We start from the raw sequence: 15482 nt of genomic DNA, 5'->3' as shown, positions 1-15482 counted from the left end.
CACACCGCAGAATTAAGAGGGAGAAATCTAAACTTTGCTGTAAAGCCCAAAATTTCTGGGATCCAGCCAACAATGAGATTGCTATACCAGAAAACTGTGTTTTATTTGGTTTTTCAAGAAGAAGGCACTAAAAATTTCTTTTCCTCTAGAAAACTATCATTTTCTGAGAGGCTACTTTTAGTTAAAAAAAGAAATTTGTACATGAGCGAATTAAAAATTTTGAGGAAAGGAGGACTAAAGGATGGCAAAACAGCTACTTTGGCCACTCATGCAGATGGCTTTAAATGACCTAGCTCTTTTACATACCTCCTGGTAGGTACAAAAAGGCTTCTAGAGTTTCACAAGTTCTGCCAGTACCCTGACTACCAGTTAAGAGGTGAAAAAGCAGCATCAGACCTTACAGTGTAGGTGTGTTAGCTGGCTATGTCAGCCTAGCTCAGTTCTGTGTAAAAGAGTGGAAATCTCATTCCCAAGTGAAGAGCTCTACACCTACTTCTGTTATGGGACTTGCTACCTTTATATCAGGTACACTAATTCTAGCAAAAATACATAATAAGATTTCTAGAACAAGTTCTTTCATAGTTTTCTGCACAAACACTGTGTGCTAGAAGGCCCTATCCAAAATCCTGTAGAAATCAATTAGACTGTATTCTGTGGAACAGGGAATAAGTCTTAGAATTGGAAGTATGTGAAAAATGTGTACTCAGTCTTCTTACACGGTCCAAGGATAAAATCCCCAACATTTCCTAAAGCTAAAGAATAAGACAAATATTAAGGCACAAGCAAATTCTGAGGAAAACTAACACAATGTTGTTCAGGTATTTTGAAGGTGATGCCTCTAGCCAGTTGTTAATTCTGTAGGATTGAAAGGAAAATGTAATTTGCTACAAAAATGTGAAGTGATAATCTGACAAAGGCACTTAAAATCGCAAATCAGATACTTACAAATCCGTACTCCAAGTCCCAGCACCAGCAGTAATTGAAAAACCTAACAAAAACAGCTCTCAAGAAATCTCCAATTAGAATTGTGATGTATGTTGTCATTGTGTCGGAGACAGTCAGCCGCACAAATTCCTGTTAGAGCAATATTTTGGTTTAAGCGATTAAATAATTACAATAATAATGAAACACTGAACTACATCCCTAACTGCGCTTACCCTGCTTCAACATGGAAAAGACTGCTTCTGCTCTACATTCACCAATTATGAGAAATGCCAGGAGAAAAACTGTGCCTCATTTGCTAGAGGTATGCTTTGCTCTAATTTGTGCTCATATTATCAGATGAGATTTCCGGTGTATGATTAGACTGGGAAAGGCTTCCGGCCAAGATTGCTGCTATAACAGAAATCTGAGCTGATACCTTAAACTGCTTTTGATCTCTTTGACTGTGGGAAAATTTAATAGAAAACGAGTGGCTTCTTTCTCAAGGAGCACAAACTCCCAGTATATATGGAGAGGAAAGAAGAAAATCTTACTGGAAGTCCTCATTCCTTTACTTTTAGTAAATAAACTAAACCCTGCTATAACAGGACCTACCCAATAGCCCAAAAGGCTATTACTCTCCCTGATCTGAAATTAAGGAGAATATTAGTGCAGTGATGAACTCTTCATGTTCTTAGTTTCTTATTCAGCATCACTGGAAAGAACAGAGGGGCTGCTTTTCCTCCCTATCTGCTCCACGATAGTGATGCATTCAACCATGAGGTGAGATGACCAAAGTGATGGAACAACAGAAAATGTTGTCATTCAGTGGTGAATTCATTCTCATGCATAAAACAACAACAATGGGGTATGATCAAATAGAGGAAAGAGGGCTGTTACAAAATTTTTTTGAAATTACATTTTGTATTAATAATGTATATAAGTAATAATAATATATGCTCAACTGGATAAAAAAAAAAGACTGAGCAGATTTACAATTAGCCACTATTGTTCTTTTGCATTTTGTTACTTGGCTATAGGTAGAGATGCCTTCTTAAAAGTACATTGCTGTAACAGGTGTCTTACATGTATTTCCTTGTTGAGCTACTCCATTTTTTATAGACCTCTTCTTTAGGTCTGTAGTGATCACAAACAGATACTGCTTTATCAGAATTCTAATAAGAATTACCACATTTATTAGGGGTTGTGTCAAACCCAGCTTTTCAAAATTGCTAAACAGGTTTTGCAAGACAAATATGGGATAAGGAAGAAGGTAAATGAAAATAGTGAAAAGGAGGGGGAAAAAGTGTTTTAAATGCTGTTAACTACCAGGATAAATAATTTTCTACGTAGGATCCGAAGAAACTCAAATTATTTTTTTTGCTACTTTTTAGCTCAGGAAAAAGTCCCACATTGTGCTTTTCCTCACATTTTCCCCACCTTAATCCCACCACTTACTAGCAGAAATAAAGAGGGTTTAGATATCAAACCATGTAACAGACAATGACCTATTTTCAAATAGGAGCTCAAAGCAGTTACATTACCTGTCCTACCATTGTTTCCCAGCACGGCCCTCTGGGGACATCTGCAGGGTCCACCTGTATTGGAGGAGCAGTCGAATTTTCTGGAATAGTACCATTGTACAGACTAGCTTCCCATATTGTCATGTTATACTTGACTATCTTTTCTTCTTCCAACTAAGTAAAGAAAGAAATGGGGAAAAAAAAATACAGCATGAGCTTGTTACCAGCTCACAACCTTTTCTACTCCAAAACTCCCATTACCAGCTCAGGCATGGACATGATTTACAGTACAGAAAGAAAAAAGAGCGTCTTTTACTGGTACGTCTGTGACTGGCTGGAAATCCTCATCCTTGCCCACCTACATATTAAAATCAGTGAAGGGAAGTAAATAGCTTGCCTTGAGATTGATTTCATCCATTAAGGCAATAATGAAAGTGTAGAGATTGCCAAGAAAAAGAGCAAAGATTCGTCCCAGCTGCCATCTTAGAGCTATTCGAGGGTGGTAGTTTTCCAGAGAACTGATTACATCAAATAAAGTTGGACAGAACATTCCTAAAAGTGACATAACCATGTTCACCTAAGAGGGGAAAAAAAAGGGGGGGGGGAAAGTTTATACTTAAATGTTAGAGGCAAGTGCTTTTGTCATTATTGATTTGGATGTACTGTATATTTCCATTACTACCTTTTATTTAATGAAAAACAAAATCCACTCTGGGAGTCACAAGATGTTTTCAGAAAGGAAGAAGAAGACGGAAAGTTAGTTGTTACCTTCTGCAGATGGATATATGAGATTTTTTTTTTTAATTTTCCATTTCACTTAAAAATAATCAAATGTTGGTTATTCTGACTAGAATGTACATTTCAAACAAAATTCTGCTATTAAAGAACTTAGCAAAATCTATTTTCAGTACTGTTTTATGCTGCATCTCTACCACATCTTCCCAATAGACATAGACATCCTATAGAAAGCATTCCTACAGAAATACTGCACTAAGTTATATTTATCTGAGATCTCACCCAAAGTTAATCGTAGATGTCACAGATCACGGAATCATAGAATATCTCAAGTTGGAAGGGTCTCATAAGCATCAACAAGTCCAACTCCCCGCTCCTCAAAGGACTACCTAAACAACACAATTAAGATCATCATCCAGAGGCTCCTTGAACTCTGACGGGCTTGGTGTCACAACCACTTCCCTGGGGAGCTAGTTCCAGTGACCAAACACCCTCTCTGTGAAGAACCTTTTGCTAAAGTCCAGTATGAACTTCCTCTGATACAGCTTCATTTCATTTCCTCATGTCCTATTGCTGGTCACCAAAGAGAGGAGATCAGTACCTCTTCCTCCACTGCACCCCTTGAGGAAGTTGTAGACTGCCATGAGGTCACCCCTCAGCCTTCTCCAAGCTGAACAAGACAAGTGACGTCAGCCATTCTTCATCAGTAGACCCCTCAAGACCTTTCAGCGTCTTGGCCACCCTCCTCTGAACATGCTCTTAGTAGTCTGATTTCTTCAAATTGAGGAGCCCAAAACTGCACACAGTGCTTGAGCTGAGGCTGCACCAGGGCAGTGCAGAGTGGGACAATCACCTGTCTCAACAAGCTGACTATGGCTGGATGTGCTCCAGCACATGGTTGGGCCTTTTGGCTGCCAGGTCACACTGCTGACTCATATTCGACTTGGCATGAACACAAACCCCCAGGTTTCTTTCCACAAGGCTGGTCTCCAGCCTCTCATTCCCCAGTGCATGTATCACCAGGATTACCCCATTCCAGTTGGAGAATTCTGCATTTGCTTTTGTTAAATTTCATACAGCTGGTGATGGCCCAGCTCTCTAGTCTCTCTCAGACCTCATGTCCTCACTATGCAAGCAAATTCAAATCAAGCCTGCTTCTTTCTGCCTGATTTTTTTAGAAACCTAATATAATTAACTCACCTTCTTAGCAATATGGAAATAGAACAAGTTTACTGAAGACAGAATGAGAAAAACAGACAATTAGCTTTTATAGAAAGTTTGAAATACAGCATAGCTTATAAATTCTACTGATGAGTGAGGCACTCTAGGAATGTAACATTCCTAAGTGATTGTTGGAAATCACTTGAAAATGTTGGTTCTGATTCATTGTGTTAGCCAAAAATGAAAACAAAAGAAAAAGTTTCAAAGTGCAGTTATTCAATTTCAATTTAAAATAGAATCATATTACAAAAAGTGTGCCTTTGAGGGACTAAAAACAACAAACAAGAAACAAAAAACACTGCCCCAATCTAAGTCACAAAGGTGGTTGAAAAACACAAATATGCTTATTTGAGATTAATCATATTAAAATAATTAAGTAAAAACAGTCTATTTAGTCACCAAACAAAAAAAAATATTGTTCACAGAAGTCTGTCTCTGAAATGAGCATTTCTCAGCCATGCTGGAATCCACTTTGCTAGAACGAATATTATACATATTTCCTTCTACTTAGAGAGTTAGGACTGCTATTGTTTCTCAGAAATAATACGGCAGCAGAAAGACACTATGACAACAAATAAATTCACTCACAAATATGTACATTCCCACTCTTAAAATGTTTCATCCATAGACTAGTGTTCTTAATGAAAAAAAAAAAAAAGCCGCTTTCTTTTTGAGATTTCTCTATTCTTGGTTTTAGTGAGTTCTAGAGTTAATTACTGGATTTTTGCATTTTTAGGCTATTCGGTGTTCATTCTGTGCATGGCTTGTGGCACCCTATGAGCAGTATATAAGACTTTTTAAATGATTACGGGAATTCACTGATGTTTCTTACGTATTTGGATAGTATTATTTGTAACTGGGATTACCTTGTCAAAATAACAAGGAGTTACTGTTACCTCATAACACTCGGAATAGACACAATGACCAAAAACTTGTAGGTATCATCTCCTTAAGCACTTGGGTTTATAACTGAAAAAGGCAGAATATATATTTGGATCTCCTGCCACCTTTACCTTATTACCTAAAGATCTGTGCTGGGTTTCTTATATTAAAGTTTTAAATAAATTTTCTTTTAGAAGAATTGAAGATAATCCTATTTTTTGATAATTCTAGGAGGTGATGAGATGTTGGTGGCCAAAATATTAGGGTTTTTTTTCTTCACGGTAAGCTGTATCAACTTTTTTGTCTTGAAGTCTTTAAAGTACCTGGCGTAGTTTAGAGCACATATTGTCTCCAGCTCCATTAAACAGAAGGCTTTACACCCAACATGGCACAAGATGGCAAAGCTGCAGGAGTCATCTATAGCCAACACAACTAATTGTGTATTCCTAAAATTCTTGTAACAGGCCGTATATCCTGTTTTCAATAGAAAAGTTCTGTCCTGATGCAATACTTGGGACAAATCTAAAATTTGGCATTGGCAACCACCATTCCTTCCCTTTGGCCTTTTCTGAACCTGGCTTCTACTGAATTCATTTGATGTCCCTTATTTTTCATACTAAAAGACATTGCAAATATATATTTTGGAAGAAGATGTATGTTCTTCAGGCACTTTTAAATTTAGTGCCTGCTAACCTTATTGAAAGTTTCTTTGTTGCGGTGTGGGCGAGGCAGGACGGAAATCACTGCTTTTCTTTCTCTTGAACGTTCAATATTTTCTATATTTTTATCATGTTTTGCCTTTTTTATCACTTATCTGAAGCATGCATATTCTTTCTCATTTGCTTTCTATCTCCATTTTTCCATGCCTTGACTATTCATGCTCCCCATCTCAAGAGCAGTTCTAATTCTGGAGAGAAAATATCATGAAGATAAGAGGTGAAATGAGGCACAGAAACTTGCAAAGCTGAAAAATGAGAAATTATTACAACCAAAAATGCAAAATTTTACTTAGACTAAATGTAGCACATTGAGTCTTCAAAATCCAAAACCTATGATGGGTTCCGTATATCAAAAGCATAAACATTTCTTGTGTAGTTTCATAGATATATTTTCTATACTTTTTGGTTTCTGAGAGGGATTTTGCTGAACAAAGAAATCGTCCATTGAATCATCCATTCAATTTTAGCCACTTTAATCCGGTTTGATTTCAGAAAGTTGCTGATTTATATTCTGGACTTCTTGTCCACTTGAAGCTCAGGTGTTGGAGCAGATTTTCTTTCCCTATTTTCATCAGTGACAGTTTCACTGCTCTGTATGACTTTAAAAATGTGGAATGATATGGCAGACTAGGGGCAGCATGCCAGCATGCATACATGCTAGAATTATGGCTGATAGCCAATGTTGTCTTATCTTGTTGTCTTATATCTGCAGAGTGAGTCTCAGAAGCTGTCTCTGCTTTTTCTGTATTTTCTGTAAGAATTTTCTATAAGAAAGCAACAACCAAGAAGCATCCACTAATTATTAAAACTTTGGTTGAAAACAGTTTTTTATCGCTCTGTGACATTAAATACTCCAGAAACCCAAGTCCCTGTGTTACACTCTGAAAGGCAGAAAATTACTGCTTACAGAAGCTTCTCCAGCTGCTTTGAATCTAGTAAGAAATCCTGTGACTGCAGTCACATGTAAACACCAGCGGCCTGGCATATTAAACTGTGTCAACACAACATAAAATATTGAACACTGACTGCTAGTTGATTAAATGATAAGTTCATTTAGAGTAAATAGTCTATCTAAAACTGACAATAATTGCAGTAGTTCTAGATTTGTTTAGCATTGGCTGCAGAAAGCATTAATAAAGACTTCTTTTTCTAGTAAATAGTTTCATTTAAAAAAAAAGAAATTAAACCTAAAAATTATATTTCTTACTAATAAAATTTGCTTGATGATGTCTAGAATCAAAGAGATCATTGACAACCCAGCTTAATAACTTCAATATAAATGTACTCCATATCCATAACTAGGAACATTAAAGTAAATAGCAGGAAATTTTTTGGAAGAAGATCTGTGGGGTTGTTTCAGCTAGCAAGACATGAAATATTAAAGCTCTACTTTCTTGACACTGGGGAAAAAAACAAAACAGAACAAAACAAAAACCAGATGTAAAACTCCTCTTTGCCCAAGTGTTGTTAATGATTCTGATTCAGAGAATTCAGTCTGTCTCCTCCTAAGTTTTCTTTGCTTTTAAGTAGGTCTATTTTTAAACAGTAGAGGAATAAATTTGAGAAAACAGGGTACCACAGTTCCAGAAAGATGCTCACATTATCTTCTACCTCTGCAAACTATCTTCTATCACATGAGAAAAGTCAAATTTTTTTTAGTAATTTTGATCCAATTTCAGAACTCTTTACCAAGGGAATCACTTCATTATTCTCCATTTTACCAAATTTTCAGTCATGGGGAAATTGTCACATGATACAGAATCATCTTTCACCCATGACTAACCACCAAGCCGAATGCACACACGAGAAGCAATGCAAAGACTGATGAAATCCCTTATCAATCCCCGTCTGTATTTTTCCTCTATTTTCCTGTGTTTCATGACACACTAGGCAATTATATCTGAACGGCTATCTGGCAGAACTAGGTACTACCAATGTGGAAAAGGAGTATAAAGATTTGCAGCATTATGACAGGACAGTCAGAGAGGAAAAGGTGTTGTCCACAAAGTCACCAGTGGCACTTTATTAGGCTGTGAGTCTCAGGAACAAATGATAAAAACCTGACACCATAATTATGCGTAAACATTTTCTTAATCCTTTAATACATCCACTGTGATGAAAAGAAATTTGTTGCAAAAAAAGCTTACTATTTTTACGAAGAATGCCAATTTTTACATACTATAGCTTGAATTGTATGTAAAAGCTGCACTTCTATTTGCTCTAAGTAGTACATTAAGTATTTATGGGGTATTTTTCAGATGAAAATCTCAATTCATTTGTGAATGATACAAATATAAGAGAGACTGATCTAGAAAACTATTTAAATGGTTGTTACATACAGCCATGTATTTATGTAATTAAATACTAATATCCAAGCAAGGGCATTATCTTCTACCTCACAAATACATCCATTTTCTATCAATAAGAAAAATTCTTTAGCCAAATAATGGCAATGATGTTGCCTTATCTATTGCCCTTTAGAGACACATCTGCTCCAGATCTTAGTTTTGTGATACAGAGTCTCCTTAGCAGTACTTTTTTGTAAAGCAAAGTAAAACAATGAATGTAAACATGTATATCCTTAACTACTTTCCGGATTGCAGCATAAGCTAATATAACAGCTTTCAGTAACACAGTTCTTGTTCCTACAAATCTGTTACACCTTTCAAGTGAGAGAAAGCTGAATTCCTCCTGAACTGTCTTCATCTGCTAGTATGCTGTCACACTTAGAGCTCATGTGGCTTTAATCCAAGCAGTTTTGTACACAACTTTTCTTTTCCATCAGATCAAAATCTAGCAACTTTTATCAAATCTCAACAGCCCCCTTTCTCTGATTCCAGAAGTGGATTGATGGAGTTTTTTAATGTTACTGGCTTAGTCAGATTTTGGCGTCGAAAATTAAGAATTTACTTTCCTCATTCCATTGTCACCCATCCCAACAGCTTTTTGAGGCTAGCATCTTTTTGCCTTACCTTAAATCAGGTATCTACTTTACTTTTCAGCTCAGAAGAGGAGCTTGAAGTGACAAACAGCTAGTTTTAGAACATAGAGAGCAGTGTCTGCTAAGTAAAACCTGCGTAGGTTTTCATGTAGCAACACTGACTGGGTGTTTTACTGCACACTGTTACAGCAAACACGATCACTATCACTATACACCTCTATCAGGCAAGGCTTCATCTGCTCTAGAAGAAGCAGATTAGGCAGAAAAAAATGGTATTGGACTTTTGGACTGGGCATCTGGAACAGCAAGGCATGAGTTTCATCTTATTGCTATCCACAAAGCCCCAGATAACCCTGGATATGCCCACACACCAGTCGCTTTGCTTGGGCCAGTCTCTTCAGGAAAGCAACAACAGATTGAGCTCTTTGCAAACATCTTATGAGTCCACAGAGTGGCTCGAAAACAATCTTAACAGCACAGAGGTGGAAAGGAAAAGGCCTCAAATAGAAACTAAACACAAAGGGACATTTGAAAGAATCAACCAAGGAATAATCATCTTAATCAAGCAGGAAGCAGAGAGACAAGGACAATTCTTTTGTTGGAAATTTACCACCTTCACACAGAGCATTTAAATTCTCAGGAAAAAAAAGGCAACATGCAGAGTAAAGGAACACAGTTTCAAACCACATCTATTTTAGAAATGTGCTAGCACGAACTTCGTTTCTTTCCCACCACCCGTAGTTCTCCAGACCTTCCAGGGCAAATTTCTGGGACCTTCTGACAACAAAAAAGATGAGGTAGCCACTCCCAGCAAGCGTGCATAAAGCTAAGAAGTTAGCAAGAACCCTCAGAAATCGAGTCAAGTGAATATTTTCCTCTTTTCGGCTCTCCTGCTCCTCCACGATAGCCTCCTGTACTTGTTAGAAAGAACAGAATATTATGAGTACTTTAATGGTCAAGGCTCCACATTACTTCCCTAGTTGTTAGAAGTCAGTTAAATAAATTACCAAAATGTAAAAGCACGCCTGGGTATCATGTTTTGACATGAGCTTACACTGTGTCATAAAATCTGGTTTAGACACTAGCAGACCTTGGGGTTTTGTTTCCCAGTGTTCGGTTTGCTTCTGTTGAGTGTGTCTCCACTGAGTCCCATGATACCTGTACTCCTGTGCCAAAAAGAAACCAGCATGTTCTGTGAGCTTCTGGGGTGCTGTGAGGCTGAGTGACCCAGCAGGATAAATGCGTGAATAGCTGTCAGAAAAGGACACACCTTTAAAATGTGCATTTGTGAGAAAGAGAAAAAAAGTTTAATTCTGAAAGTCAGCAATTCAGAAGGAATGAATAGACAGTTTAGATGTAGGAATCCCAAAAAAAGGCAGACAGTGGACAGCTTCAGACTGCAGAATAAAATGTTTGTTGGCCAGTGCTGATAAATATTAAGACTCAGGTGTAAGCATAATCTGCATCTCTGACTTTTGCCAGCAGAAAGGGCTTTTACTCTGAAGTGTCCTCATGAAAGGGAGTTTGGTTACAGCTTCTCACTTTAGTATAGACATCAGTTGCGCAGAGGGGAAGCTGAACTCCTGCATTGCAATAATTACTCTGCATGGTTCTGTTTTTCTTACAACTTGTGTTTGTTACAGAAATGAAAGGCTTGAGCAAAACTCCCATGACTTCACCCAAGTCAAGACTTCACTCTTTCTTTTTGACGTTCCTTGCTCTTTTGCAAAGATCACAGTAAAGCTTTGTGAGTTTATTTCTTAAAATTGTCTTTGTCTCTACTGATTTGTATTCCTCTCCAAATAGCTTTCAGCAACTGACCACAGTAGGCGGGTAGGGAAAGAAAGGGTGGGAAGGATGTTGTGTGTGATTGGATAGCTCAACCACTGCTTGGTCCTTCAGCTCCCATGTTGTTCTGTTGTTGGTGCGACTGCAAGTCTAGCACCTTGATTATTACCTGGCAACTCCTTTCCAGTGTATTCCCTGTACATTATTACATTTAAAATTAAACTTTCCTTTACATGCTGCATTGGTGTGTCCAAGTGACCCCCGTGTAGAAAGACATTCTTTAACATTCAACATACAGAATATATGCCCTTCACTGTTTTCACAGCGGTGCATCTCACATCCTGCCCCAGATTCCTCATACAATGACTCTTGAAGACAACATAGCCTATAAATTGAAGAGGCCTGAAAACACCTTGTATTGCCTTGCAAACTGGGATTTATCTCATAATAAATTTGAAAATAAAAACTTTATTTTATGCAAGGAAAATAACCTCTTTTTCTTACTGAAAAGCAAGTATATACCAAAATTATGAGGCCAATTCTGATATGATGAGTAGCCCTTTATAGATGATCCTACAGCTTTATCTTATGGTATCTCTTCCACGTATCAAGAGAAAATGATGTGAGGTTGGCAAAATGTCACCAGCATTTAAAAAAAAAATGTTTTCCAGACAAGCACCATAGAAATTGGAAGACATCAGAGATGAGAAAAAGGAGAAGATTAGTTTACAGTAGAATCATTTTTCTAAAACTAGTATTGCAGTCACAGAGAACACAAAAGATGTTAATGCGTTTTTCTTCCACAATCAAAGAGGAAAAAATTACGATGGCAAGGCACAAAGACCCCTACTCAGAAGGGTATAGAGCTGAAAATTCTTGTTTAATTTTCTAGGCTCCAGGCACAGCTAATATTTGACCTTAGTTCCATGTGATTCACACCAGTGTGACAGACAAATCAGGTTACCTCTCCTTAGTGAGCTCTATTTTACCTTAAAGCTTGTCGTGATGGAGGCAAACTTATTATCTGCTGTCTCAGGATTTCCAATCAAGTAGTCCCAGCTTGTGAACATTTTCCAGCTGAAATTAAAACTAGTATCATCCCCACCACCATCATCATTTGCATTCCTTGCCATTCTACAAAAGCCGGAAAGACAGATGAAGTCCTAGTTAGAAATATTTCTGTTATGTGAGCATGATTTTTAAATTGTTCCTAAATTCTGACATTGTTCTGGAAAAAAAAAAAAAAATTGTTATTGCATTTCATAATGTTGTACTAAATCTGGAAAGTTTAGTCTGAAACAAGAGAGAAGGATGGAGATTTTCATAGTTAGACAATTTATAAGCGCATTTTGATGAGAAAGCATTAATTTATTTCATTCACACATCAGAGAAACTCTGCTGGATGAGAAACTCAATAGGAAAACAATATCAAGAAGATCTCTGAGATGGAAAGCTGAAGAACATCCTGAACTGTCATAGGTTTTATTAGAGACTTCACAAAGAAAAAAAAATCTAAAATAACACGCCAGAACAAAACATGGTTATTACCATACAACAGTATTACTAGTACAGCTTCCTTTTCATCTCCTATGCACTTATAAACAAGATTTATAACAGTACCCAGAAACTTCAAATTATTTCTTTAGTGATTTGACTTAATCTTAAATACTAGCTTCTTTATTTCAAAGCCTTGTCCTTCATATAATAATAGTGGCCTTGCTTCTGCATACTTTATCACTTAATTCAAACCATTAAGCACAAGGATGGAGTATATTGGTAGGGTACAAACCATCTAGCCTTCAGTATCGTATTGATTTCTTGGTCAGGAAAAGCTCACTAATGCAGCACTGTTATGTTATTAACATCAATACCTTCTACATACCACATTTTTAACAGTTCAGTAAAACACATACTGTCAAATCTAGGAAGATAGTAATAAGTAAATAAATCTTTCTGAGCTGTCACAAACCAATACCAGGTTGGGGGTTTTTGTTTTGCTGCTCATATACAGAAGGGACAGACATCATGAAAGGTTCTTGTTAGGATCTATCCTGCAGCTGGTTTCTAGACTAAGATAACTCCATCTCAAGAGTTCCTAATGAAATAGTGAAGAGTCTTGTGGTTGGGATATGATTTCTTTGAGACCAGAAGTATTTTCATTTTATGTTATGTACTAGAAGAGCTGCAGAGAGGAGCCTTAAATATAAATATTTTCCCTAACTAGAATAATAATGCTTATAATCCTCTCTACCTCTTTTACATAGATATTCCCTTTCCCAGAGCTCAGTCAACAGCAGAAAAATGGTATCACCTTCTGTTACACTGCTTTTAGTTTCTGTCACGTGGTCAGATGGGAAGTTAACATGTGCAGTTTATTTTCTCCCCAAGGATATTACTTCGTTTGGGCTGCAGGGATTTTCTGCTAGAGGATTTTATTTTTTTTTTGTCTGAGTGGCAGTCACTGAAATGCAATTGTCTGAGACTAAGAATTTTCTAATTTTCACAGCTACATAATAAAAAGAAAATATAGTATTTTTGAGCCAAAACTATTAATTTTTTATTGTACTACTTTGTTCTTCCTCCAAAATACATATATGTAACTGGAGACTTTATTTTTTTCCTCTGAAATGCTTCTTTCCCTGTGCAGAAACCACATCATATTTGAAAAACAGAACATGAATTAATCTAGTGCTCCTGCAAGTAAAGAATACTGACTTCAGCACAAAACAGTGGAAATAGATTAGCTGCAGTTTTCTCTGTATTGACAAGTGTCCTTGAATCTTGACCTGCAATGCTCCGATTTTTTTCACTGTAGGGATCTTCTAAAGCCACCACTACAGCTGACTGTATTGTTGTAGTAGGTTACTTTGCTTGAATCAAGATTATTAAAAGTTGTATTCCTTGGCAGCTTATCTCCTGAGAAACTATCAGAATTATCCAAGTTTATTCCAATAATGAATTTAGCTATAAAATAATAATTTTATTTCGTTTAAATTCTGATCTTAAGACAATATTCAAGTCCACAATTTGAGAGCCAAAAGGCTAATGTATTACCAGTTTTACTGCCTAGGCCCTGTTTCACTTACCCCTACGATTAAATCTCTACTATGGCCAGTAGCATTAATTCTACACCACTGTGAAGATGTGAGCACTCCACTATAGTCTTGCTGAGACTCATTTACTGCTGAGTGTGAATTACACACAGTATTATTTGCCATATGTTTGGTTTTTTCTTCTTTCTTCACGCAAGAATTTAACTCACATAAGGTATGACTAAAGGTAGAACAATTGAATTTCCTGGATGTTTGCTGACATTCTGCTAGATGCAGGGTATTATGAAAAAATGGGCTGACAGCTCTGTTCCTTACTTCATGAACTCATTTTTTCATTTGAAATTCAGGAGGGAAGTGTTGCGTTACTTCAGCAAAGATTTTTCCTAGTTTGACAACACTGTAACACAGCTGCTTGTGTAAAACAATAAATAAATAAATAAACACAGACTGAAGGAATCTTACGTGACTTAGACCTTGCATTTGATGTTGCATTGTCCTGCCCTTAAAAGTATCATATTTTTAAAAGGTAATCTCAGTGGTCAACAGTGGAATTATCTGCCGGTTTGAATGTACTTAATTTGAGAACCAAGGAGAACTTACGTTCGAATGACAATCATAAAGCTGTAGCCAATAGTCCCAACACCAACAAGAAAATATGAAAGAGGCATCCTGAACTTGAGCCATCCAATTGTCCTCTGGTTATTGTAGTAACCATAAAAGAGTACAGAATACTGTGCAAAGCCCTGAAAAGTCATCAAAAAATATAATGTCATGTCTGTTAAATATGCATGTAGTCAGAAATTGTACCAATAGCAGTGTACTGAAACATCCATTTCAATGCATTCTAACAGTTGTAAGCATCACTATAATAAATGTCCTAGGATGAAAAAATCTCTCCTTTCATCTAGAAAGACCTAGAATACTTCACAGCAACTTTCAGATCTTCTATCTTTAAAATTCTTCATGGCATTCTATGATTTTATGAATTAAAAGGTTTTTATCCACATATTTCTTGCTGTAAAGGCAAAAACATTTCAGTTTACAATATTTGTCTTAAAAATTATGTACAGATAAGATGCCAGATTTTTAACTCAATTTTCACATTTCCAAAATTTGCTTGCATAGCCTATTTGATATAAAATTCTCATATGCTTTCTCTGTCTATCAGTGTTGTCTGCTGTTTATTGTGAAATCATTCAACATACGTGAATCAATAGTTCCTTGCATGTTATGGATACAGGGTTTTTTAACAATATTATTCAAAATGTCTTGATTTGGTAATCAACATAACATATCTCATTTTTCTTCATATCACAATAGCTTTGAGAGATGTGCCTACACAGAATAGATGTTCTTCTCTGATAAGGGAATTATTGTTATAGAACACATTTGTTGCTAATTACTAATAAAACATCTACACAGTCAGGACATATTCAAATTCAATAGTATGTCTCTGCATCTTTTTGCTCACCTTAGCCTAAGTTTCAATACAGCCTGACACAGCTCTGGAGAGCCTTTTGGGTCCCTTATATTATTAAAATGTTTTTTAAATCACTGTGTTCTGAAAAGTCAGAGATAATTCCTCCACTGTGTGTCATTCCATATGTTGTTTCCTGGGCTTTGCCTATTGCATTTCACCATGAGATGTGAAATATTTTTTTAGCTGTGTAAAGGTAGGCATATATGGAAGATCTTTTTC

General features: G+C 36.6%; 1 protein-coding gene across 12 annotated transcripts in view; it reads right to left on the bottom strand.

Moving 5' to 3' along the window:
* Positions 1-15482, bottom strand: part of TMC1 (transmembrane channel like 1) — a 131061-nt gene that overhangs the window by 11558 nt on the left and 104021 nt on the right. For 8 of the 12 annotated variants that reach the window (XM_030470020.1, XM_030470019.1, XM_030470021.1 and 5 more), the window contains 5 exons: positions 14384-14526; positions 11720-11864; positions 2842-3021; positions 2466-2618; positions 946-1074 (listed from right to left, as the gene is read on the bottom strand). In XM_030470020.1, the coding sequence (XP_030325880.1) occupies positions 946-1074; positions 2466-2618; positions 2842-3021; positions 11720-11864; positions 14384-14526 (750 nt within the window). Of the gene's footprint in view, positions 1-945; positions 1075-2465; positions 2619-2841; positions 3022-9658; positions 9854-11719; positions 11865-14383; positions 14527-15482 lie in introns of all 12 variants that reach the window. The other 4 variants (XM_030470030.1, XM_030470025.1, XM_030470028.1 and 1 more) reach the window with 4 other exon arrangements.

Source organism: Strigops habroptila, chromosome Z (assembly GCF_004027225.2).
Source record: "Strigops habroptila isolate Jane chromosome Z, bStrHab1.2.pri, whole genome shotgun sequence".
NCBI lineage: Eukaryota > Metazoa > Chordata > Aves > Psittaciformes > Psittacidae > Strigops > Strigops habroptila.
The sequence above is the reverse complement of the archived record's forward strand: the minus strand, read 5'-3'. Positions and strand labels throughout refer to the sequence as shown.